Raw genomic sequence first — 25759 nt, forward strand, 5'->3', positions numbered from 1 at the left:
CCCTCATCATTGTCTAGCTGTGTGACTCAGGGCAGGAGCCTTCCCCTCTCTGGCCATACTGACCATCTCTGAATGGGGTAGTTACATTCACAGTTGAACCACATGGGGGTTGGGGTACCGACCCCCTACGCAGTGTAAATCTGCATATGACTTTTGACTCCCCTGCAGCTTCGCTACTTAAAGCGAAGTACTTTTGACTGGAAGCTTTACCAGTAACATAAACAGGCAATAATACGCATTTCATGTATTCTCCGTGTCACCCGCTGTATTTTTACCATAAAGTAAGCGAAAGAAAAAATGTGGTGAAGAAAGCCGTGAAGGAAGAGGAGACGTGTTTGCTGTTCATGAAGCAGAAGTGGGCCATCGTAAAGGCCACCTTCCTCCTCATCTTCACACTGAGTGGGCTGCCGAAGGAGGAAGAAGGAAAGGGGTCAGTCTTGCTGTCGCCGGGTGGCAGGGGCAGCGGACCAGGGCTGCTGTAACCTGTGCCTTTCAGGATCAGCTGTCTCCACGGGGCTTTTGTGAGGATGTCAGTGACGTGACCCAAGAGAAGCACTTAGCACAGTGCCTGCCCTTGTGAAAGATGACATTCTGCTTTTCTTTTTTTTTTTTTTCATTCATTCATTCATTTATTATTAAATCATAGCTGTGTACATTGATATGATCATGGGGCACCGTACACTAGCTTCATAGACCGTTTGACACATTTTCATCACAATGGTTAACATAGCCTTCCTGGTATTCTAAGGTCACTTGCTTCAGGACTGGGTGGCCAGAGCAGGGCAGGGGCCAGAGGCCTCCCCTGGGTCTCCTTGTCCTATGGTGACCCCTAGTGGTGAGAGTTGCCAGGGCAGGGAAAAGCTGCTCCCCTTGGCAGGGCCCAGGTGTTTCCCTCCAGTGGGGTCAGTGGTACTGGTGACCCTGCTGCCTCCAGGGAAAGGGGTGCAGGATGACGCCCCTGTTCTCCCAGGCCTTCCTGGTTCCCAGTGGACGAACAGATGTGTTTTCCTCGCCTTTGGGCCTCCCAGGGACTCCTGGGTCTTTCTGGAGCCAGCTCACCTTGGCTTCCATACCCACCGTGCCCAGACACTCAACCTGCTTCCTGTTGTGGCCAACAGGACTCAGCTGGCCTTCTCCTCCTGGCAGGCATCGGGCCCTTTTGCTAGTGGGAACCTTAGCAGTTCAGGACGATGGATGGGTTTGTTGTAGCATCAGCACAGGCGGTGTCAAGCCCGGGCTCAGACACACAGGGGAGGGCTGTAGTCAGAGCCATAGTAACCCCAGTTTTATGCCTGGGCTGTTTGCTTCTAACAGTCCCAGTTTTGGTCTTGTCTTTCGAGCTGAGTGACTCTGACAGGGGACTTTCTGAACCTCAGTTTTCTCCTGTGTAAAATCTGAAGTATTATAGGACCTTCCTCGTGGTGACCGTGAAGGGACACAGGAGGGGACGAGTCAGGCCTGCTCCCCGTGAGGAGGAGGGAACTTGAGCTGTCATGTTCTGAGGCTGCTAGAGGCCCGCCCTATCCTCAGCTCCCACTCCCTGCCTGTTCTACTAATCAGTCATTGTGTGGCCCTGAACACATCAACTTTTAAGCTTTCCATGCCTCGGTTCCCACATCTGTAGAAGCAACAACCTCCACAGGCCCAGGGGAGGCTCAGGGGCAGTGAGGGGTGAGCGAGGGGCAGGGAAAGAGGCCCAGTCTGAGCCTCGGTTCCCTTTTTAATGGCCATGCTGAGTTGGCACCACTTGGGTCTTCTCGGCTCTGTCAAAACCAATATCCCTCCAGGGTCCGGCCACTGCCTTCTTGGTTCATTTGGACCAGCCCCTTGCCACAGCCAGTTCTAAGCAGTGGGCCTGAGCTGGAAGGGGGAGACTCCTGCTGCTCCCACATAAAGTCAGAGCCCACCTGCCCCAGCCTGCCTGCTGGTGCCCACGCCCCCAGCAGGTGCCTCCCCACCGCCACCAGAGCCCACGGTTGCAGGTGTGTGGAGCAGCACTCGCCCTGTCAGCCCACGTCGGCTTCTCCTCGCCAACATCCCTGAGATCAGTAAAAGAGGGTCCCAACTGGCCTCCCCTAAAGTTGAGAACTTTGCTGTTGAGTTTGTTTATGCAGCACAGGAAGAAGGCAGCTGAGTTCGTGCCTGTGGGTGCAGTGCTCCATCTCTGCAGAGCACAATCTTTCTCATGTCTGCTGAGAAGTTTCCTGCCTTGGGATCCTCCCAGCCTTTGGCCCGGAGAGACGTCCCCTGGACAAGCAGGGATCCCTTGGAAAACTAAGCACAGGATTCAGTTCAGCTCAGCACTTGGGGTGCCTGAGGGGCCAGCTCACTCCCTGATGTGGGGGTGTGATATACGTGGCCTCTAGATCAGCCGACAATCTGGGTCATTAGGAGCTGCCATCAGCTCAAGCCCAGGGGTGGGTGAGGGCAGGACCCTGCACTGCTGTCTCTCCTGCCCAGTCCTGGGGAGGGCTCGAGTCATCTGCCTTAGCCACCTCGGCCCCTGCGTTACACTGGGCCAGACAGGAGCCTTGGCCTTCTTGTGAGTTATTCCTCATCTAATCCCCACTTGTGAAGTGGACACTTTAATAATCATGGTCACTGATACTCACTGAGTGTTCTTCCTGTGGGCCAAGCTCTCTCCATAGCAACCATGTGGGGGAGGTGCTGTCTTTATCCCCATCATTCTGTGGGGACAAGAAGGCAGGAGAAGTGAGGAGCCTCCTTAGGGTCCCCCCAGCCCAGAGGTGGCAGAGCCGAGATCATGTTCAGCTTATCTGATTTCAGAGCCCAAGCTCTGCCAAGCTTGGGCCTGGGCCCCCTCACTGCCCGGCTCCAGGGGGCACTGCTTATATAAACTTCTTCCCTCTTGGTTTCCTCGTCTTATGTAGCAGGACCATGAAGCTCAGAATGGTAGAGTAACTTGCTCAAGGTCACACAGCACATTCAGTAGGAGAAATGTAGGAGAACCCTGTTCTTTGTCACATGGACATGTTTGTACTGCACCAGGAGCTGGACATGCCCGGTTCGGGGGGTGCAGGAGGCGGTGGAGGCGCAGAGAGCAGTGGGCGTCAGAGTTCAAGCGGATTCCCAGCAGTAAACTGCATTTAAGGGAAGAGATGAGTCAGAGAGGTGTGTGAGTTGCCGTAGGGAGAGGACGGTGTGTACGTCCCCACTTGCTTGTTTTAGATCTGACACACCGTGTCTGTAGCTTTGTCCCAGGAGTAAAACATCCTGAGTGGGCAGTGTGGATGGTCTTCCAGCATATCCTGGAGCTCATAAGTACACCACCCCATCCTGAAGGACGTACTATAGGGGACCTCCCAGTTGTCAGCAGTGAAGGTGTCAGGCTGCCACTCCCAGGACCAGACAAGTGAGGCCTCATCTGGGTATAAAAAGTCAATCCCAGTAGGTCAGGAGAGCCATCCCACCCACGCCTCTTCCAACTGCCTGTTGCAGGGCCTGCTCAGATGGTCCAGTGCTTTCCACGTGTGTGATGCAACCATTTGCAGCAGGGGAGAGCTGAGGACTCGTTGCCAACCAGCAGTCCAAGACGTTCTCTTGATCACAACTTCTTCTCCCTATCTCCTGGCTCTTTCCATAGGCCAAGCAGTCCTTAGCCACACTGACCAAGGATGTCCCCAAGCGACATTCCCTCGCCATGCCTGGCGAGACGGTGCTCAATGGCAACCAGGAGTGGGTGGTGCAGGCAGACCTCCCGCTGACCGCAGCCATCCGGCAGAGCCAGCAGACTCTCTACCACTCCCACCCTCCCCACCCTGCAGACCGGCAAGGTGAGTCCTGCCCCAGCCTGGCCCAGCTGTGGCTGCAGGGGGCTTCATGGGAGGCATCTGACACAGCAGGAGAGGCAGCTTCTCTGCTCACACGACAGCAGCTTAGGGTAGGGACAGAGACCTTGGGTTCACGTAATTGAAAAGTCTAAGAGATGGACATCAGGTATAGCTGGATCCAGAGGTTCAAACAATGTATGCATCCTTCTGACCATCTCTCAGCTCTGCCCGCCTCTGTCTGGCCTTATCTTTAGGTTGCTTCTATCTACAAGGCAGCAAAATAGTTGCCAGCAGTTTTGTCCTTCTAAGGCCCTCATAGCTTAAAAGTTTTGAGGTTGAAAAACTATCTCTTCCCTTTGTATCCATAGCAAATCCCAAAGAAAGAGTCTGATTGGGTGGCCTGGGTCACATGGGTGGAACTCTGTGACCAATGCTAGCTCCAGCCTGGGCATGCAGGTAGAGGGACGCGTGCCACAAGCGTTTGCTCTAGGCACTTGGCAAGGTGGTCAGGCCTCTGGCAGCCTCTCTATCCATTACCTGTGATACAGGCTCCAAACTCTTTGCTGCCCCACCGCACATCTGCAGGCCCCCATGCTCTGTCCTCTGTCCCTCCAAGTGGCTGTCCTTGTGTGATAGGTACAGGTTAGAACAGGCCCCCGGCAGCAGCCTATACAGTAGGGGTGGGAAGCATTCACTCGGGCAGCTGCAGGCAGAGCTGGCCCTTGGTGAGGCAGAAGATGAGTTGGACACAGCCTTGGCCATCAAGGGGCTGGTGGGCTGGTCAAGGGGAAGGCGTCAGGGCCTACCACTGCCTGTCCAGGGTATAGTGGGGACACTGTAGATAAGTTGTTGGGGTGGAGAGGAACGGGGTCTGGATTTGGCAAATCCTGGCCCTTCTGCTTCCTAGGGGCACGACCCTTGGCCAGGGTCCTCAGTTTCCTCCCAGAGCCGGCTAGGATCTCAGCGTACAGCAAGCATTAATTGTGTTTTTGCTGGTACTTCCCCTTACTTGCCTCATGGGGTTCTCATGAAGATGAGATGTGTAAAATTTCCAGAATGGAGTTCAGATCGTGGTAAGTGCTGGGTAAATCTTAGCAGCTACTCTCACCATTATCGTCGCCATCATTGTCATCAGAGGTGACACATGGGCTTTTAGAACCCAGACAGTAAGCAAATCCAGAGTCCTCCCTTCCCACCCAGTGGAGACACAGCCTTCCCTTCACTGTCTGGCCCAAGGTAGGCTGACTTTGGGGGGTGGATGTTGGCAGCTCTGGTCTTTACAGCCTGGACTCAGAGCTGGGGGAGCTTATAATCAAACTGCTCAGGTCCAGCTCCCTTGTCAGGCAGGGAGATTGAGACCCAGAGAGGACCACCATTTGTTCAGAGTTGCCCAGCCCACACGTGCACACAGCCCTCCTGGTTCCTGCCCCAGACCTGGGGCAGCAGAAGGGCAGAAGCACTATTTGAAGGCAGACAGAGTTTGGGCAGTTTCTGAATCACGTAATGGTAGCAGCCACCAGGTCACCCAAGTCATGTACAAGGCCCCTGCTCAACAGAATTGGCTCTGGCCTGGGAAAAGATGGACAGGCGGATGGATCTGTCTCTGGGACCCTGTCTTCTCCACAGCACCTGCTTCCACACTCTTTATTAGACAGCCCCTCCTTCATGAAGCCTTCCTTGCCCTCTGCCTGCCACGCCCCCTGTGTCCTCTGTGGTCCCATAGAGCTGGGTGCCTACCTGCCTCGTGATTGCTGTTGATGCATTTGTTACCTAACTTCTCCCTCCAATGCCAGCCCTGTAACAGAGACATCACGTACATAGCTACTCTGAGATCGGCATCACTGCCGATCTTCTGTCTTCCCATTTTACAGATAGTAAAACTTGCTCTGAGGAGTTGGGGAACATGACCACGGTCACACAGCCTGTAGCGTGAACTCAACCTAGATTGGAACTGACTCCAGGCACCTTTAGCCACCTGTTAGGCTATACAGTGACTGGTAGCAAGGACTGTAACCCCCACCTGCTCACACACCGCCTGCACACAGTAGGTGCTCTGTCAGCCTTGTTGAACAGCAGGTGTTTTTTTCTCTATCCAGTGCCAGCAGCTGCAGGCAGAGCCGTCTGCTGAGACACTTGGCAGGGCTTCTGAACTGGGCCAGTCATTCACCCACTATTTCTTGAGCACCTACTATGTGCCAGTCAGTGTGAGCTCTGAAATTCAACGTGGGTAAGACATCCAGGGTGCCTGCCCTAGCGGAGCTGATGCTGTCAGGGTGCAGACAGATACAACACACATAAATAAACAAACAAGCAGCATGGTTACAGATTGTAATTAGCACAGGGCGAGGGATCAACAGCAGACAGAAATTTTGATTAGGGGAGAACAGAGTAGGGAAAACCGGTGCAGGAGGAAGGCCTGTCTGGCTAAGCTGACCCCAGAAAGATGATGGCAGAGGCCAGGGGACAGGTGAGGGGGTGGCCTGCCTTAGGCACTGTCAGAGGGCTGGTGTGGCTCGAGAACAGAGACAGTCACAAGCAGCTGAGCTGAGGCTGCTGGGTGGGTAGAGCCTCGGCAGCCAGGAGGAGGCAGGCCAGATGCCTGTGGCTCTGGCTGCAGTGTGAGAAGCCCACACGGAGGCCGCACGGCTTTCCAGGTGAGAGGCAGCGGTGGGAATGTGGTTGGAGTGAAGTGGACAGATTTGGGGGTCTGTCTGGAGGCACTGCTGCTTCCTGGACATGGGGTGTGGGGAAAAGAGAGGAGGAGGCAATGTCCCTTAAGGTTCTTGTTCAGGACAGTGGTGCAGAGCAGAGTTCAGGGTCGCAGATCTAGGGAACATCCAGGTGACCGGGGCACATGAGCAGTCCTGGAGGTCCCTCGAACCCCTTGTCTTCTCCTCCTAACTCAGCCTGGTTGTGGGGGGCGGGGGCTTGATTGGCTCCAGAGGCTGTGGGAGCTTCTTCCCAGCAAGTACTCTCTGGAAAGGTGTGGGGCTGCAGAATGGAGGGCAGAGAACCAGGCAAGTCTCTTCCCTTCTTTAAGCCTCAGTGTCCCAATCTGGATGAGGGAAGCTTTGGGTAGAACCACTTGCAGGGCAGTCTGGTGATGGAGGACATCCTCTCTGTCCCTCACTCACCATCTGTCCCTGCTTTCCAGCGGTCAGGGTGAGCCCCTGCCACTCCCGGCAGCCCTCTGTCATCTCCGATGCATCTGCTGCCGAAGGCGACCGGTCGTCCACACCAAGCGACATTAACTCCCCTCGACACCGGACTCACTCCCTCTGCAACGTAAGGCCAGCAGCAGCAGGGCCTGGGCCCCCGGGCAGGGGTCGCGTGGCGGGGTGAAGCCGGACTCGCTGTTTCCTCTCGTCTACCCAGGGAGCACTCTGGCGAATGCATTTCCTGGTCTGTTCTTTCCTTTTGCAAGAAGCGAAGGATCTGGGGAGAGAAAGAAATGAGGCCCATTTGCTCCTTGTGCCCGGGAGGGTGAGGAGAATCCAGAGGAAGCGGGCCTGGGCCAGCCGCGGGGCCTGTGCAGCTGGAATTGGTGGGCCCTGTCTGGGACCATGGGCTTCTCCTAGACGTTACCCCTGGAGCTCAGGGTTGTACCAGCACTACCTCGCTTCCCCTGAGAGCCAGTCCTCCATCCTTCATCCAGTAGTTTTGGAGTATATTGCCTCTGGAAGGCATGCAGATTCCTTCCAAGTTTACTTATTTAATCAAATGCTTTTTGATCCTATGCTGGCCACCAGCTACCAAGAGGCACAAGTGCCAGCCACCTAGCACTTGGTGACTGGTGGGGCAGACAGAAGGGCTCTAGCAGAGAGGGAAGTGGAGCCATATTGAGGTTCTAATATGAAACACTGGGGGTTTAGGGTGTGGGGACCACTTTCAATTTTTGTTCCGCCACACAGATGATAACAGAGAGCTTTGCTGTCATGTCCTGAAAACAGAGGCACCACCATAGGGTTGGTCTTCAAATGCACAGGAAGGCTTTTTCAAAAATTCAGTTAATATTGCTTTATTAACCAGCGCAATAGATAATAAAAAAGAAATTGGACAAAACCATTACTTGCCTGTAGTATGATTGTCTACCTAGAAAACTCAAGAGAATAGCTTAGAAAGCTATTAGAACGAATAATATGTACATAACAGCAGTGGTTGAAAATCAATTTATAAAAATCAATAGCTTTCCTATATATGAGTAATAATGATGGAACCATTTTTTTTTCAAACCATTGTAACAATAAAAAGCGTTTATAAAAATAGCTAAGACTAAACAACAGAAGCCCCTTTAGCGTGGTGATGTAGACAGCAGGCGTTGCTGGCCCCGGAGTCCCATATAGCCCACTCAGGGTGGGAGGAAGGTCAGTCCTGCTTAGAGTTGAGATTCTTCATTTATTTTTTACTGGAGCTTTAAGGAAGCCACGGTACCTAGAAGAGAACCCCAGTGGCAAAAGCTGTCTTGATGACAAGGCAAGGAAAGTGGGCCACTAAAGGGGCCTCTGATGCCCATTCCCTGGCCCTGAAGTTCCACCTTGTAGTTAAACCTAGAGCCATTGATGCCTCAGGCCAGACAGCCAGCAAAGGCCATGCAGATCCCAAATGAGAATACCTTCCCATGGACCATACTTTCTCTTCTCCTGGTGGGGTCCAGGGGGCTCTAACTGCAGAAATGCTGCTGGAAGATCCATTCTGTAGAAGAGGTTCTCCGAAAGCCTCTTGAATTGTCTTTGACAGAGGCCTAGCCTCTGCCCAGCTTTACCTTGCTGCACACCTGCAGCTAGAAGTCGCAGTTCCAGCACATTTGTTTCCACGCTCACCGTAGAACAGGCCCCGCTGCTAGGAAGTGACTGCTTTGATGGGCTAGTCATCTGCACGTGGGCATTTCATTGGGCAGCAGCCCCATCTCTTACCCATAAGTTTGGCAAATATGGTCCTACCCAGAGTAGACTGTCTTAGCTGCTTCCAGGAGAGGTTCTGTTTGCAAACCTAGAGATGGGACTAAAGATTAAACTACTATTGGTTACATTCCCTCCCTTCTTCAACCTCCTTTATCCACTATCTCAACAAGTTTTTACACAGGTAAGCCAGGAAGAGCCAGGAAATAGCTACAGGTGACCCTCTGTCCTCTGGCCACTAAGTTAAAGCAGAGGTGGGACTCAGTGCAGAGAAGGTTGGCAAAGGTTGAGGGACATTGGTCCAAGTAACACATACTTGTTCTTCTTGGGCTTTATGCCTGCAATTCCAGAAACAACCACCAGGAGTCTCCCTAGTAATGAATGTTGTGATCTCAACTTTTTTTTTTTTGCCTCCCGGCAGGGCAGACTTAATTCTGAGAGGTAGTGAAAGCTTTTGCACACACACAGGGTATTAAGGGTTCCCTCCCCACCCACCTAGGGCAGGGCTGGCAACACAGTGGAAAAGTCTTGGCTGCCTATGCCTGTGTGTGAGGCTCCCTAGGAAGGAGGGAAGGTCCTCAGACCCTGTGGATAGGGCTCCTGGGGCAGCTCTGACTGAGCTCAGGGCTAAGTGTGCCCTGGTGCCCCTGCCTAGAAGGAGCACTGCACCAGGAGGCATCAGTCCCAAATTTGAGTTGTAACTCAGCTTTTCCTTAGCTCCATGATGTTGGACTGCCTAGAGCCTCTCTTTACATCTGTACATAGGGCTGAGTCCCATCTACTCTTCCATAAAATCAGAGATTCCTTGTGTTGGTTAGGGGGGAAGCTAGAGGCAACATAGTCTCCCAAGTCTGTTTCTATCTCAAAATTCTTTTAATTTATTTTGTGCTTTTTCTATTAAAATATAATTTATTTACTGAAAAGCACCAAGTATAACCAAGCCCTAATTCTCACCCAATGGACCTATTGGAACAGGAGTTCAGAAGCCTTTGAGCAACTGGTTTGTTAGTCAGAGGATGTTGGGGGATCAAGAGGCCAGAGTAGGCAGGAGGCCTCTGTCCAGAACACCTGGTCCGGGCAGTACCATGAACTCTAGGCTGTAGTGGCTGACAAGCCACCTGGGAGTATCTGCTTCGGGAGGTGAGGGGCAGGTGGATCCCCAGGGGAGGGTGGCCCCTGAGGGATGGCTTCCTTCATGGAAGCCTCCATGTGTGGCATGTGTCTCTGCTGTTTCATCTTCCTCTTCTCCTTTGGCTACAGGGCGACAGTCCCGGCCCAGTTCAGAAGGACCTGCACAACCCTATTGTACAGGTAGGTTTGCCTTTGCTGGCCGTGGGGCCCTCCCTTGCCCTGGCTGGACCATGACTTCATCCTTTATTCCTCTGGCCCAGTGTTTTTCAACCTTCTTTATCTCATGGCACACTTGAACCTATAGTTGAACTTGTATAATTCACTTAAATTAGGTTGATCAAAAAAAAAAAAGTAAAAAAAGAATATCCTTAACTATGCTTTGAACTTCTTTCAAAAATAATTAAGGATCTTTAAAATTTTTGTGGCATACCTAAGATCCTCTCACAGCACACCAGTGTGCCACCAGGTTAAAAATCCCTGCTCTAGGGTTTAGCTCCCATGTACTTCCATACTTGGGCACGCACAGCAGACAGGATTTGAGCCCACAGCCTGAGTCTTGCATGGCGATGCCTCTTCTGTCCTCTGCCAGACTGTAAGTAACTAAACACACCACATGTCCTCTGCTGCCCTGGCCAGTGTCTTCCCCTGGTAGCCAGTTTTATAGAGTTGCCATTACTATTTAAAGGCTGGTAACCCGGGAGATGGGCTCTTTGGGCCCCTTGCTGCTATAAACACTTTTGCCATTTTTAACATTGCAGTATTCTGTCATCAGAGTGAAGAGGGGGCTACAGGGAGGATAGGCAGGTAGACGACATGAATATGAGGGTCAGCAAGGTCTCTGAGGCCTTCTCTCCAGTCCTGGGTTCCCACGCGCTGGTCTGCACCCCACTCATCTGCACCTGCATCAGGGACCACCAGGGAAATGGCTCCAATGCAGATTCCTGAGCCCTTCAACCTGGGGGTTCTGATCCACCAGGTGTGCGGTGGGGCTTAGAATTCAAAGAATTCTGAAGTGTTTTTGGAACCATAAGTGTCGTCGGTGAAACCTCCCCCTTTTTATGGATAAGGCTACCACGTGTCTTTATATATAAAGTACTTGGCAGTTTCCAAAACTCTCCTGCAGACTCCACCCTCAATCCACATATTATCTCCAATAGGTAGAGCATAGCATATCTCACAACCACTATCACCATCTTTGTTATTACTATCCCCACATCACAGATGAGGCGCGTGTGGCCGGGGCGGGGCGGGGGGAGGGTCTCCAGGGGTCCACAGGGTGTGACACAGCCCCAGCTGCCCCATCTGCTACATGGCCCCCTGTGCCAGGCTTTCAGGCACAAGGCCCTTGGCCTCAAATGACACGAGCCCCAGCTTCTTCCACGTTTTCTGACCTGTCCCACATCCCCTTTCCCTTATCAACTTAGTGCCCTAGTACTGCAAAAGGGGGCCTGTGGCCACCCTTCCTCCCTGTGGCCTCCTCACATCACAGACAAGAACGCAGACAGTGGCCAAGTACACAGATGTCCTCCTGCACACTCTAGACAGCGCAGATGGAACTCAGAGATAATAACAATACACAGGGCAGCAGGGCTCACCTTTACTGACTGTGTGTGACACACCAGGCTATTCTCAGCATCTTTAGTGATATCCCCAGGATGGTCAATGATGGGTCCTACTGTGGCCCCTGAAAGGTTCCACATTTGCTCAGCGAGGGAGGGGCCAACCCTGGCCCTGGCTCTGTCACTCGACTGCTAGCTCAGAGCAGCCTTCCCACCCCCATCCTGCCCACCGCCCCCCACGCCCAGCTAAGCCTCGGCTTTCTTCTCTCCTCTCCTCTGCGGCTCCCGCCTCCTCAGTCACTAGAGGATCTTGAAGACCAAAAACGAAAAAAGAAGAAAGAGAAGATGGGATTCGGCTCCATCTCCCGCGTGTTCGCCAGAGGGAAGCAGCGGAAGTCCCTCGACCCAGGCCTCTTTGATGGTACCGCCCCTGATTATTACATAGAGGAGGACGCGGACTGGTGATACGTGCTTCCCCGGCCCGCTGCCCGGCGGGCGTGTGCGTGCGTGTGAGCGTGGGGGTGCGCGTGTGACCTGCGTGGGGTGCGTGTGCACGTGTGTCCTTGCACATGTGGGTGCTGGGGGTGGCTGAGCACCTCTGACAAGCGAAACCAGGAGTGTGAACCCTTCCCTCTGCGTCGCCACCTCTGTAATCGATGTACATACTATGAACCGTGTGTGAACATGTCAACTCTGTCTCTCTGGGGCGATCCCCGTTGTGTTGTTAATCCAGTTTATTATTTTTCTTCAATGTTGGGGCTTTTTATTTGTTGTTTTGTTCTCTTAATTTCTTTTTGTTTGATTCATTGTTTCGTTTGGGTCCCCCCCCCTTTTACCTCCCCTCCTATTTTTTTATGAAACTTGAAAACTTGAAGGACTGCTGTGTATTTGTAAATAACCAAACGATTGTGCACTCTGTGCTTGTAAATGTCCCTCGTCCAAATCGCTACTCCTGGAGCCCGTCTCGCCGAGGATGTGGTCTGTTTCTGATGTCCCCCTCCCTCGCCCACCCCTCAGTGTGAACGTGTGGGACCAGACCCTGTTCTCGGGGTGCGCCCAAGTCACTTTAACCACACAACGCCATCGTCGTCAGGGTAAGGTCCGCTTTCTGCCAAGACTCGTGAGCCCAGCCAAGGGGGCCTCCTCGTCTTGGCTTGGGTTTGTCAGGGGTCACACGGGCTCTTTTTAAACAGCCTGCCAGTTTTTAAATTGTGTTGTCGTTTCTTTCTTTATGGAAAAGAGAAAAAAAAAAAAAAAGAAAATTGTTGCATTTAATTTATTTGCACAAATGCAGAAAACTTATTCTATCTAAATTATTACGTAAATATTGGAATGTCTATTTTTCCATGGGGTGGGCGGGAGGCGGGTGTTGCCGTTGACTTGTCTGTTGTTCTGTTATCATGCTGCTGCCAAACGTGCAAAGTAGAGTTTAGGGTGGCTAGAACCCAGGGACTGTTGGATTTCAAAGCTTGCTTTTCTGTTCTCTTCCCCGCGCCCCCATTTTCCTGCCCCTGCATGTACCTTCCACCTTCTTCCCACCCACAACTCTGTCCAGGCTTTTCTCTGTATATTTATTTATCTGACACACAGAACAACACCTCAGTGAGCAGAGTGCTGACTGTCACGATCCCCCTCTTTGGGTCTGTCTGTTGAGAGAGGCTGAGTCCAGGGGAGACAGCCCACACTGCACACCCAAAGGGTACGACCGAGGGAACCCTGGGCCTGAGTCAGTTCACAGGGGCCTCCAGCAGCGTGCATTCCTCCCTGCAGCCATGTCTTTCTCGACCTGAGTTTATTCTGCCCGTGAGCTAGGCAGGTGTCACTGGGGTAGGCGCCCACCTCCAGCGGGGAGCTGCAGAGGACGCAGCGTCCTGAGCCTGAGCCCTCTGCCCTTCCCGTTCTGGTTGGTTCCCTCAGCCACACTTAAAATCTCTTGGGATCCATCAGGGTGTGTCTCCCAGCTTGTCACAGCAGCCTGAGCCCGCTGACCCCAGGCGAGGAGGGCTGGCAGGAACATTTGCCTGTCTGGGGAGCAGCTTTACCCCGAGGAGGCTTCACCAGCAGAGGAACCCTGTGCATATTAGCTCTGGGGAATGGAGGAGCCATGAGCTGCTCAGCCAGGTCCACCCAAGGCCTAAAACTCCGTTTCTTTTCTCTTGCCCTGTGAATCCCCACTTCTGCGCATCCTTAACAGCTAACAGCCTAGCCCACAGCTCTAGACACTAGTCACGCTTTCTGCTTAACAGTAACATTTGCAGCTCTTAAAAGGAAGTAAGGAGATTTTCAAATGCTGGACCATCTGTATCAGAATGGATAGGCTATTTTTCCCCAAAGTGTCTAAAACAAATAGAAAAGCCTCAGCCGGCTACTCCCTTTCCTTTCGAGCTGGTCCTGGGGCCCAGGAGGGAGCAGGCAGGGTACCTCACAAGGACCTTTCTGTCCTCCCTTGGTCAAGCTGTGTCACTGAGCCCAGAGGTGAGGGAAAGCAGGCAGGCTGGCATCTTTCTCTTCAGAGAGAGATTTCAGAAAATACTTTTTTTCCCCCATGAATTTCTTTTCTGATTGATTTTTTTTTTTTTTTTTACCGTTTTCCCTTTACTTATAAAAGAAAATAAGATTGCAACCACACCTGGTAATGATTTAGTAGTTCCTTTCCATTTCAGTTTTTGTAAATTAGGAGATAATTCTAAGAGTTACTAAGGGTGATTTATTTAAGAGAACTACGTCAAATAGCGAATGAGTTCTGGGTAACATTAGATGAAAATTTCCTTTCCCGTGGGAAAGGTTTCTCGAAGGCATGGATGCAAATATAAAATATTAAAAAAAATCTAAATAAAGCTTATTTTAAAATATTATTGAATCCTACGTTATTTGATTGCTTCTATTTTGCTCCGGGTGGGAAGCTGTGCCCCTCTGGGAGCCACAGGCCAACATGACCTGTTCCTTGGACTTCAAGGGCTGGGTCCTGGTTGGGGGGGGTGATGGGAGGGGCCGAGGAAAGCTGGCTGTGTTTTGGGTCCACGGAGGGGCCGAGCCAGGGTAGCCTTCCAGAAACATCTCTCACCTCTGCACCCTGACCCTAATTTGGAGGAGCCACCAGCAACCAGGGCTGCCCTGTGGTCCTAACACACCACCCCTGTGCCAGGCACCCTGTGTTCTGGGGCTCAGCGGCCCCAGTCAGCTTTCATCTGCTTTCTCCTCCCCCGGCTCCTTCCAGAGGCCCAGTCATAGAGCCTATGCCTTTGGGGTATGTTACTTCCCGAAAACCCCAGAAGGCCTCTATCATCCCAGGTCCCCAGCCTCCCTGAGGGACTCAGTGTAGCTTGAGAGAGACAGAAGGGGAGCCACAGGGCTTCCTTGATTGAAGCCAGAGTCAGCCGGGCTTTTCCAAGCCCCATGAGATCTTCCAGGTGCAAGACCCAGGCCTCCTCCAACAAGACTCCCATGTGTATCCCACGAAGAGGCAGCCCCCAAACCCTGACACGGTCAGTGCCCTCAACCTTCATCTCCCAAGTGAGAAAAAAAATTCTCTCCAGAAGTGAGACTGATGGAAGATGGGCCTTCTAACTTCCCCACCATCTCTGCTGGAAGGACGCATAGGGGCTATGTAATAGATCATACCAAGAAGGTATGTATGGACAGGAGTGGATATATAGGATTAGGAAGATCAGGAAAGCTCAGGACTGCAAGGAACTTAGGGTCATCCACCCCAACACTTCTCAATTTGGCCACAATTTAGGGAAAAAAAATACCAGTGTCAGGTCACACCACTGGCATCCAAGTATAGTTAAACCTCCTCTGGCAATTGTAAGAGATAGCCAGGATTGAGAACCATAGGGCTGCCACATACATGCCCCTGCTACCCTCTCTTTGACCCCAGGCAGACATTGCTAATCAATTGAAGAGCCCTTGCTTTCCATCCCAAAGTAGCATCTGATTTCTCAATTTACATAGCCTCAGATGGCCACTGCCAATCAATCAGAGTTGGCACACAAGGATAAAGCCTATTTGTCATCCTAAAAGTAATTCGACCCCACATACTGGACACATGGGGAAAACATTGACCTAGAAAAAAGTGACTTGGCCAAGGTCCTGGAAGTTGTGACTACAATCATGCCTTGGGAAGGTAGCAAGGGCCGGGCCACACTTTATGCAAATCTTCATAGCTCCACTCAAAAGACACAGGACCTCCTTTTGTTCATATAGTCTTGGCTGAGATCTTGCTCCAACTGGTCCAATTTCAAGTGGCACTTATTCGTCAGAAGTTGAAGTAGGGCTGCCCTGGACACCTAGGCCCAGTGTACCAGCTGTACAGGTTGCCCCCTGCATTACTCCAGAAAGTGCCGTTCTCCAGGCCATCGTGTCCATGGTGCCCCGCGTTGTTCAGCGCACGGCCTACATGGCTGCACCCAGTGGCCCTTCTGTGTGCTTTCCTACCCATGCTGACAGGCTCCAGTAGGTGTAACCGATAATAACAATAATATCTAACATTTATTAGGCATTTACCATAGGTCCATGCTGTGCACTTTACACGTATTAACTCAGTTAACCTCCCAACAGCCTGTGTTATCAGTGAGAAAACAGGTTAAGTAAATCATCCAGGGTCCTGAAGCCGGGAAACAGAACTGGGCTTCAGACCCAGGGAGTCTGGCTGCTGAACTCATGCCCTTGAGGTTGGAGGGGAACTGCAGCCTTGGGGGACATGTGGCCTTCTAGATCCTTGAATGCGGCCTTTCGACTGAATCCAAACTTCACAGAACAACTCCCTTTATGAAAAGAATATGTTCTGTAAAATTTGGGTTTGATCTATGGGCAGCACTTGGGGGCCTGGAGTATTGTGTGTGGCCTTGAGACACCTGCCTGGAGCTAAAAGGGGCACCTGCCCCTGGGGGGGCATCACTGATGCTTCAGTTAGGGGCCTGGTAAGATGGTCCCCTGCCCCTCAATAGCTTCTGACCCAGCCTGGCACTGTGTTACTTTTGTGACTAAGTCTGTTTGCGTCAGCTTTTTCCCCCAGGCACAAAAAGCCCCCCCTCTAAGAGGAACGGGGGAGAGAGCAGAGCAAAACCGGCTGAGCCCAGCACCAGCTCTCCCATCCTCCTTCTGGCCCATCCGCAGCAGAATTGCCCCTATTTGCCCCATAGTCAAAGCCCTGACTGCACCAGAGCTGCAGGTCTGAGGGTTGGCACCACCCTAACACCTGCGGAGATGCGCAGCGCCCCTCCTGGCCACAGCGTGAGCCCGTGGCCCAGGTAGCGCTGCCCCACACCTGTGATGAGGTGGCGCCTGGGAAATCCTGGTGGCATGGGACTGAACCATGTGGGGCAGCAGCCCTGTGACAATATGATTTTTAAAATACCTACATGCCCTCTCCCCCCAGAACTTGCATTTTTATAAAATGGACCTCACAGACTCCCCAGCCCCAGCCCATCTGCTCTGAACAAATGGCTCTTAAGCTTTTTCAACTGGGACCCCCCCCAGGTGGAGCAGAACGTGTCCTGGTCCCCTACCTCCCACCTGTTCTCATTTTTCAGTGGAAAAAGAACCTGCTAATAATAAAGAAGCAACAGGGAACACATATTAGCTTATTCTTTGGCTTATAAAAAGGTAGGTTCATAATTCTGTTATAAAATAATACCCTGTAAACTTAAAAATAACTTAAGAGGTTTTGTATGTAGGAAGTTATTTAAATATCAAAGGCATAGCACATCAGGGTCCAGGCAAATAGAGGGTGCGAGTCTGGGATAGCAGCTGGCGTGTGGATATTTCATGGCCGAACCACGTGGTATGATGTCTTCAAGCTCGGTTTCTGGAAAGGATGCAAGTAAGCGGCACTGCTCCCTGCAGGACGGCAAACTAAAGCCACGAGAAAAGGATCCCAAGAGATCCATGTTTGAGAAATAAAAATAGCAGCCACTGAAACGCTTGACCTACTCTTCCTGCAAATGGCAGGACCTCCGATTCTCTAGCACATGCCTGACAGAGGCCAGGACACCACCAGGCTGTGTGCCAAAGCCATGCTTCTGAATCAGAGCCCCCCCGGACAACACCGGCTGATAGCTCACTTGCATTGCTAAGTTTCACATTTTGGAAGTCCCTGCTGGCTTTCTTAACGGTTATTAAGGAGTAATCAGTGAGCAGCAGGTAATGGCATCAATACCAGAGAATCTATGAAATTAGATGCCATCCTCCCAGAATCCTCAAAGAAAAGACCTGCCTTTGGGAAGTCATTCCTGCTCTACCCAGAGGGCCCTCCAGCCCACCAGTGGATGGGTTCTAGGCCTAACCCGGATAATCACTCCCAGCTTTGGCCCTGAGTCCAATTTCAAGCAAGTCGTTTAACCTGAGCCTCAGTGTTCTCATCTGTAAAATGGGTATAATAGCCCTCTCCTTGAACACTCAGAAATGAGAAGAGCATGTACAACTGGAAGGGGCTAGCTCCATGATGTGTGTTGCCTGTGATATGTGACATGTGGATTTAAAGTTTAATGGGAGATAACAAAAAAATCATAGAAGGTATTTACTATGTCTTGAGCCCAATGACAACTCAATCAAAATTTGTCCCTCAGGGTAAAATCAAGGCCATGTGAACCTCAAGTCCCTCCAGCTGCTGGGGTCTGTGAGCACCAGTCCTCCGGGTACAGATTCTAATGTTCTAGCGTTGCTAAAGAGGAGAATCCAGCTGCTTTGCGTTGAAACAGGGAGGATTTGAAGCATTTGACCCTAGGATCCTCCAGCTCTTGACAGCATTCTGTCTTAAGTCTGCTAGGAACACACCATCTGCTCTGGCTACCACGGGAGATTTAGACAGAGAGAAGCAAGTGGGCTACCTAAAGCTGTTTTCTTGAGGCAGAAATCCCAAGGGTAACCACAGGGATGGTACATTTTAAGGAATATGTCGAGCCCAGGTAGCCTGGACCCGCAGTCAGGCCTGCCTCACTCATTGGACATTTTCTTTGTGCTAAGTGCTGTTCTAAACTCCTTCCAGGCATTTGCTCCTATAATCTAATAACTCTCCAAGATAAATATCCCCGTTTTACAGATGAACAAATCAAGGCACAGAGAGGTAAAGTTCTCACCCAAATTCGTATAGCCAGGAAGAGGCAGAGCTGGGATTCGACACCAGCAGTCTGGGTTCTTGGTAACTTCGCTGTTAGATCAACCACTGTCCTCATGTTCCCTCTCAGGATCAGCTAATGAGCAGAAAGCCTCTGAGAACCTCGGAATGGAAGCCTCATTAGCGGAATGAAGCCAAACCCTGAGTGGGCCAGCTCTTCAGGGCTCAGTTTCTCAATCCAAAGAGGAAGAGACTGGAACAAACAGAGGGTTTGCAAACTATGTTCCATGAAACCCTAGGGCAGTGGTTCTCAACCTTCCTAACACCGTGGCCCTTTAATACAGTTCCTGTGGGTTGTGACCCACAGGTTGAGAACCGCTACCCTAGGGGGTTCTCTGACAGTGCTGTCACAGCTGGTCAACATTAGCAGGCAGGGCTCCCGCCCACCTTCAGCCACAAGCTCTGCACTTAGCTGTGTTGTACTCTGGACTTGCAACTAGAAGTCCATGGGCAAGGTTCCGTGGTGGAGAGATTAAGAAGAGAGAGAAGGTTTGAGAACCACAAGTCTATCTATAGTTATCAAACTCGACCGTGCCTTGGGTTTTAAAGATACTGATTGTCAGTCCCCACCCCCACACCTAACTGACTCAGAAGGTTTAAGGCTGGAGCCCTGGGATCTGTGTATTTATTGAACAAGCTCCCCAAGGTGATCACCATCATAGCAGCTTCCATGGGCCCAAGGCCCATAGCGGCAGCCTTGTGGCCTTGTGGTATAGTGGCAAGGCCACTATCATAAGGGCAAGGCCATCATACGGTGGGTGGAGGACACCTTCCTGGGCAGCCCAGGGTCCCCCAGTGAGAGAGGGCCCTGAGCCAGATCCCTTGGCAACCTGCTGCTTGCGGCTTGCTGGGCCTTGCAGAGAGAGCACAGGGCAAAGGGGCCTGGCACTGTCAACTCTGCTGCCTCAAGCCTGCAGCATACCCCTACTGGAGGCACAGAGAGGTACCCTGATTTTGCTAGAGGTGCACAGCCAGGAAAAGGTGGAGGAGGCAGGTGTCAAACCTGGGTGAAGTCCAAGTTCTGATTGGGACATCTGTCCCACTTTTCCTGACCTGTGGCCAACTGAGGCTTCTGCTGAGCTGGTAGACCTGCTGGCCTTGTTCTGGGGCCAGTGGTACTACAGGGATACCACCAGTGAGCCCTAATTGGGAGCACGCCAGCCCAGGCTGTGCCCTGGGAAGCAGTCGTATGTAGAGCTGCTACAAGGGGGTCCCGCAGGCCTTTGTCCACCCCTGCCCTCTGGCTCCTGAGGAGCCCTGGCCTTCTCCGCTAGGAGCCCCACCACCCCTGGCCCAGTACCCTCAGAACCCAAGAGCCTGATTCTGACTCCCAGTGATCAGCTTGGTGCAGGACTCACTGTGTGACCTCAGGCAAATCAGTCTTCCTATCTGGGTCTCAAAAGACCAAGGCCTTGGTGAAGCACCTGTGGCCTGTGGAATCTTAGGATCAGAAGGACTGAGGGTGGGGCCTGGGATCCATAGACACACCACAGAAGGCGGCTGGTGAGAGCGAGGCTGCAGTAGCTGTGTCACAGACACTCCCCCACCTCCTGCCTCCCGACCTGCCCTGCAGCCCCGAGCTCCAGTTAGTTCAGCTTGTAGCTATGATTTCATCACCTGAGACAGTACAAAGGGAAACCAGGGGTCATGTCCTCTCTAAGCTCCCTCCAAGAGCCTCTGAGCTGTTTCCAGAACAGGAGGAGGGTGTCAGCCTCATGGAGGACTCACTCCCCTCGGGTACCCCCAGATTTCTCTGCTCACCCATAGGCAAGGGATCGTGCGAGCCCCACTTTAACCCTGGAAGAACAAGAAAGTGTGGCCTCCCCACCTCCAGCCTCTGAGAGTCTGTAAGATGAGGCCAGAGACTCCCTAGAAGGACATGCAGGTCTCCCCATGAACCAACCACAGGGAAGCTATATTCAACATTGCCCCTCCCAAGCCACAGCCCTCTACAGTTTGCATCCCTCCTACTCAGGCAGGTGCAGGGGGGATGACAGGGAGATTCTGAGCAAATTCCCTGGGTTTCAGCCTCAGTCCTGACACTTGCTACCTGGCAACCTTAGGCAAGTCATTTCACCTGCTGTGCCTTCATTTCCCCATTGGTACAACAGTTATTATTATTATTATTATTATCAATAATAGAGAGTGGCTGCAAGGATGAATTGAGCAAAGACATATAAAAGGCTTAATAGAGGCAGCAGTAAATGTCACTGACAATGATGACAATGACAGTGATGTCATTCAGCCTCTCCCCAGCTCTGTGGGGTAGGCAGGACAGGCCCATTTGTACAGATGAGAAGACTGAGGCCTAGGTAAATTCAGAAGCTTGCCCCAGCTGCCAGGCCCAGCCCAGGTAGAAAACGGATGGAAGCAAGAGTTTTAGAGCTGAGAGGGCTCCCAGTGGCCTGTCACCCTCTCCCTTCAAACTGCAGATGGGGGGAGGGCTTTCCCACAGCCACGCGGGGCACCAGTGTCTGAGCAGATTCAGGAACCCAAGGCTCCTATCTAGCTCCTGTCTGGCTAGTTCCTTGAGCTGCCTCAGACCATAAGATTCAACTGGGGGAAAACAAAGTTCCTGGGTCAATAGAGTTTGCAAACACCGCACCCTGTCTCTGTCCCGCAGAGATCAGCGTGATGCATTTGTTTATCAAGGCTCTGACAAGTTCTGCAATGAAGAAACATATTTCATGTTTTCCTGTCTAGTGTTTCCCAAACTTATGTGACCACAGAACCATGCCTTTTAATCTCATTCGGTGGCTCACTGGGAAACACTGAGACAAATGACTTCTTTGGGCCCCTTCAGTTCCAATCACTCTGAGGTGCTGAGGGGGCAGTTCTCTGGCTCTCTTGAAGCATGCCACCTTCCTGACATTGTGGCTCGTATGAGATCCCTGACTGCCTCAAGAAGTGAGGCGAGCCAGGCACCAGGCCAGTGTGGCTGCCCCTTGTCTGTCTCAGTATCCCCTTTGTTCAGAAAGCAACAGAAGCAGGGCGCGGCACCTGCAGAAGGCATTAGAGCCCCCGTGGATTGGCTGAGAAATGCCAGTCCCAGGTGTCCATTATTTTGCTGCTGTCCTAGGTCCCAGGTAGAGACAGAGGGGCTGAGTTCACTGGCTCAGGGCTGGCCCTGGGGGGATGGGCACACCCGTGCTGCCATGGCATCTGCCCCCACCTGCCTTCTGGGCTGACTTGTCACCTTTTGGTGGATCTGAGCTGCCTAATTGCTTTCCCTGGGACAGGCCAGACACGTCAGTGTCACATCCAAATTGGCTTCATCCCTCCTTGTTAGGAGGAGGGTGCCTCTAGGGATGGCGTGGATCCTGAGGATCGAGGCACGGGGGCCAGGAGGGGAGGAGGCAGCCTCTGACAGCTGTCATTGCAGGGGCCAGAGCTGTGGTGACAGGGAGGAGGCTCCAGACAATCCAGAGGGACCTGAGGGCCTGTACCAAGGTGGAGGGTCAGAGATAATAGGCCCGGGTGGCCAATTGCAGCTCCGGTGTGTGAATCCATTCCAAATCCCCTCCATCTCTTTGTATGTGTGCGAGAAACACACTAATTTAGTGACAGCTTGAATCCAGCAAAATTGATTTTAAAAAATCAGCCTCCTCTAGGGTGGGGCATGAGGAAAGGTCCAGACTTTGGAGCCAGATCCTCAGGTTCAGTCTCCAAGTCAGTGCTGACCAGCGTGTGACCCTCATCAGGTCACTTCACCCATTCGTGTCTCAGTTTTCCCTTTTTAAGATGCAGATGAGGCCGGTTGCAGAGGCTCACACCTGTAATCCTAACACTCTGGGAGAACAAGGTGTATGGATCGCTTGAGCTCAGGAATTGGGGACGAGCCTGAGCAGGAGGGAGACCGCGACTCTACTAAAAAAAAAAAAAAGTAGAAAACCTACCCGGGTGTAGTGGGGCACAACTATAGGGTCAGCTACTGGGGAGGCTGAAGCAAGAGGATCACTTGAGCCCAAGAGTTTGAGGTTGCTGTGAGCTATGAAGTCACAGAACTCTACCCAGGGCAACAAAGTGAGACTTTGTCTCAAAAAGTAAAAACTTAAAAAATAAAATGAAGATGAAACTTCTTGGCTGTTGAAAAGATGAAATAAGAAATGGAAAGAAGGTGGCGCCTGTGACTCAAGGAGTAGGGCACCGGTCCCATATGCCAGAGGTGGCAGGTTCAAACCTAGCCCCGGCCAAAATCAAAAAAAAAAAAAAAAAGAAATGGAAAGAAGTGTTGAGCACATCACAGCTGTTTGTGGCAGCTGGGCTGGAGAGAACACCCAGGCTCCGCGTGCAGGCTGGGCCCTCTGCACATGTTGATTGGCTTTTCTGAGTTCCACTTACTTTCCTCATCTGTAAAATGGGCCTCTGGGAACCTTGCATCCCTCTCCCAGACTGCAGTGGGCTCACACCTCCAAATTGTACCGCAGCAGGCTAGCATCAGTCATCATGGTTGTGAAGCCTCATGGTGCACACTGGAGTTAATTTTACCATCTGCTGTGTTAGATCACCACCTACTTAATTTATGCTAGTAAGAGTGTTGGGGTGATGATGGCAAGGACCCCTCTGCAAACCCTCTCATATGCCAGCACTGGGCTGGGCACTTACATGCCTCATTTTAGCTGTGCTCCAAACTCAGACGCGTGTGGGTCCCCAGCAGATAGGTGAATCAGTGAAGTAGCCACATGGGAGACAGCACATGCCCCATTGAAAGGCAGCAGCTGACTAGGTGGAGTGTCTCGTATCTGTAATCCCAGAACTTTGGAAGGCTAAGGTAGGAGGATTGCTTAAAGCCAGAAGTTTGCAGTTAGCCTGGGCCACATAGCAAGACCCCATCCCTAAAAATATATATGTTTTTAATTTAAAAACTTTTTTTGAGACAGAACGACCACCATAATGCCTGGCCAGTTTTTCTATTTTTAGTAGAGACGGGGTCTCGCTGCCTGGGGCAAAGGCCAGCCTAGGGTTTCCAGGGCTCCTAATTTTTCAAGACAAGCCAAAAATGTCACATAATACATAGAATACCCTGATTCTTTAATGTTGCCAACTAATTTGTTTAAAATGTAGTGTCCATTGGAGGAAAAAATCCATGGTCACAATTTGTCTCCAGGCCAATGATTCTGCCATCTGTACCCTGGATTCTCTTTCTCTGTGGTCACATCCAGGTCTGATGGTCCTGGCCTGCCTAGCCACAAGCCCTTGTCTCAATTTGACACACTCCTTCACCAGAGGGCCCTCCTGCCCTTCTCTCCCTGGACAGCCAGGCAGCAGGGGTTCAGGCCCTTTTCTGAACCCAGAGTACTGTTCCCAGGGTTTGGGATGTCTGGGGAGAAATGATGAAGAGGGGGAAGGGGTCTTCACTCAGAGCTGTCTTCAGAAACCTCAGGTCATCACAGGAGGCCTGATCTCTGCCCCCAGCAGCCTATTCTGAGCAGAGCTGCACAGCTCACCTGTAGCCAGGAGCTTCAGTCATTTTTCATGGGCTCTACCAGAGTCTCTGAGGTCCAGAAATGGGCAGGGAGGTGCTTTACCTTCAGGTGAAGGTGCTCATGGCCCTGACAAAAGGGCAATGCATCCCAGGCAGCTGCACTGGCCATCAGTATGGATAGCAGCTTTAATCCAGAGGCCGAGGGATGCAGAGATGGTGTCAGAATGAGGGCTGAGGACAAAGACTGGCTCCAAGGCAGGGAGCAGAGGGAAGATCAAAGGGCTGTGATGAAAGCTGGGAGAGGACAGTCCGATATGACTTGCTAATATTTACTGAGTGTGATATACACTCATTAAGTCATTCAACAAACACTTAATTCTTCCCATATGCCAGGCTTAGGGCTAAGGGCTAAGGATGCAAATGTAAATGATGAGATCACATAAGTTATCCAAACATAATACTCACTCATGAAGTGTATATTCTTGTCTCAGCTTTACTGATGAGGAAACTGAGGTTCAGAGAGTGCTGTAAATAGCCCAAGGAGGCATAACAAGAGATGGAACAAGGAATTGAAGCTGTTAAAACTGTGAACTGTTAGAAGAAGCCCTGGTTCTCTAGTTCCCAGTATTCTCCTGGTGGCGGGAGACAGATGAGGGGGCAGGGTCACTGTTAAAAGGGGTCATCTGAAAAGGGAGAGGAGATGTAATCACAGAATGGGGAGAAACTTCCTAGGATCTTTTGGCCCAGGCAGTGGATCTGGCTGAATATATTAGTAGATTCTAGAAGGTTGCTGACCACAGTGAGCATCCCGTGGCTGTCACCCTGGCTATGGAACCACAAGTTAGGATGTTTCAGGATGCACAGCTGGAAAAGCAAAAACTGGCACCAATTTTCCCCTTGGCATTTCCGGTAGACATCTAAGTGGTAAGGATATGCCCGCCACAGGCCTCACCAAAGCTCTCTTCATTTTGAAGGAAATTAAGAACTACTGTTCCTGCACATGCTTGTGGTCCCTCAGTTGGCCTCTGTGCAGTAATAATTAAAACACCCCACAATGGCTTAGGGAATTTCCGGGAGGCAGTCGTGAAGCCATTGGAGGGAGGGTCAGAGGTTGGACAGTTTGCGTTAATCATTTAAGATGATCCTATAAAAGGCGAAGCCTCCCGATGCCTCTCCCTGGCCCAGAGGCTTAGGATCCGACTCTCCCACGTCTTGGTGAGCAAATGGACAGGGCTTCCCCTGGTGGCAGCCATCACAGTGCCCACAGTCCCCGGGGCTCATGGAAGTGTCTGCCCAGAGGCCCACAGAACTGCTTGCAGGGGAGGGGGCCTAGTCAAACCAAAAAGGAAAAGTTGTTTGAAAATGCACTTAGGGAGCCCAGGCACAGCTGGGGCTCCGGCTGGGGCCTTGCTCCCGGCTTTGCCTCCGAGAGCAGGAGAGACCCGCACTGGGACGGTCGCTTTCTTGCCCCAGCCTTCTGCTTAAAGATTCCCCTCACCTCTGTAGGATTAGCCTTTCGGGCCCACCTGCCAATAGAGAAGTTTACCAGGAAGACATGTCAGACAAGAGGAAGTTGACGTGGGGGTGCCCAGGGTGGTCAGCAGCTGGGGAGATAGGCTTCAGCTGCAGTTGCAAATCAGACTATAAGAAAGATTTCTCAAAGGTAGGGGCTATTATGGCAGTAGACTAGGTCAGCAAGGAGGAAAGGAAAGTTTTATATAAGTTTATATATATATACACATATATATATATATAATATATACACACACACACATATAAAGTAGTTATCATTGGATAACTGAGCATCTGCCTTCCTGGACCTCTTCTCAGCATCCTCC

At 51.6% G+C, this 25759-nt stretch overlaps 1 protein-coding gene across 4 annotated transcripts in view; it reads left to right on the forward strand.

Moving 5' to 3' along the window:
- The window catches only part of KAZN (kazrin, periplakin interacting protein), a 1031394-nt gene that overhangs the window by 976958 nt on the left and 28677 nt on the right, over nucleotides 1-25759 (forward strand). For 2 of the 4 annotated variants that reach the window (XM_053575944.1, XM_053575945.1), the window contains 4 exons: nucleotides 3605-3794; nucleotides 6946-7076; nucleotides 9950-10000; nucleotides 11677-14232. In XM_053575944.1, coding sequence (XP_053431919.1) covers nucleotides 3605-3794; nucleotides 6946-7076; nucleotides 9950-10000; nucleotides 11677-11844 — 540 coding nt within the window. In that variant the 3' untranslated portion in view covers nucleotides 11845-14232. Of the gene's footprint in view, nucleotides 1-3604; nucleotides 3795-6945; nucleotides 7077-9949; nucleotides 10001-11676; nucleotides 14233-25759 lie in introns of those variants that run through there. The other 2 variants (XM_053575946.1, XM_053575943.1) reach the window with 2 other exon arrangements.

This window comes from Nycticebus coucang, chromosome 22 (assembly GCF_027406575.1).
Source record: "Nycticebus coucang isolate mNycCou1 chromosome 22, mNycCou1.pri, whole genome shotgun sequence".
NCBI lineage: Eukaryota > Metazoa > Chordata > Mammalia > Primates > Lorisidae > Nycticebus > Nycticebus coucang.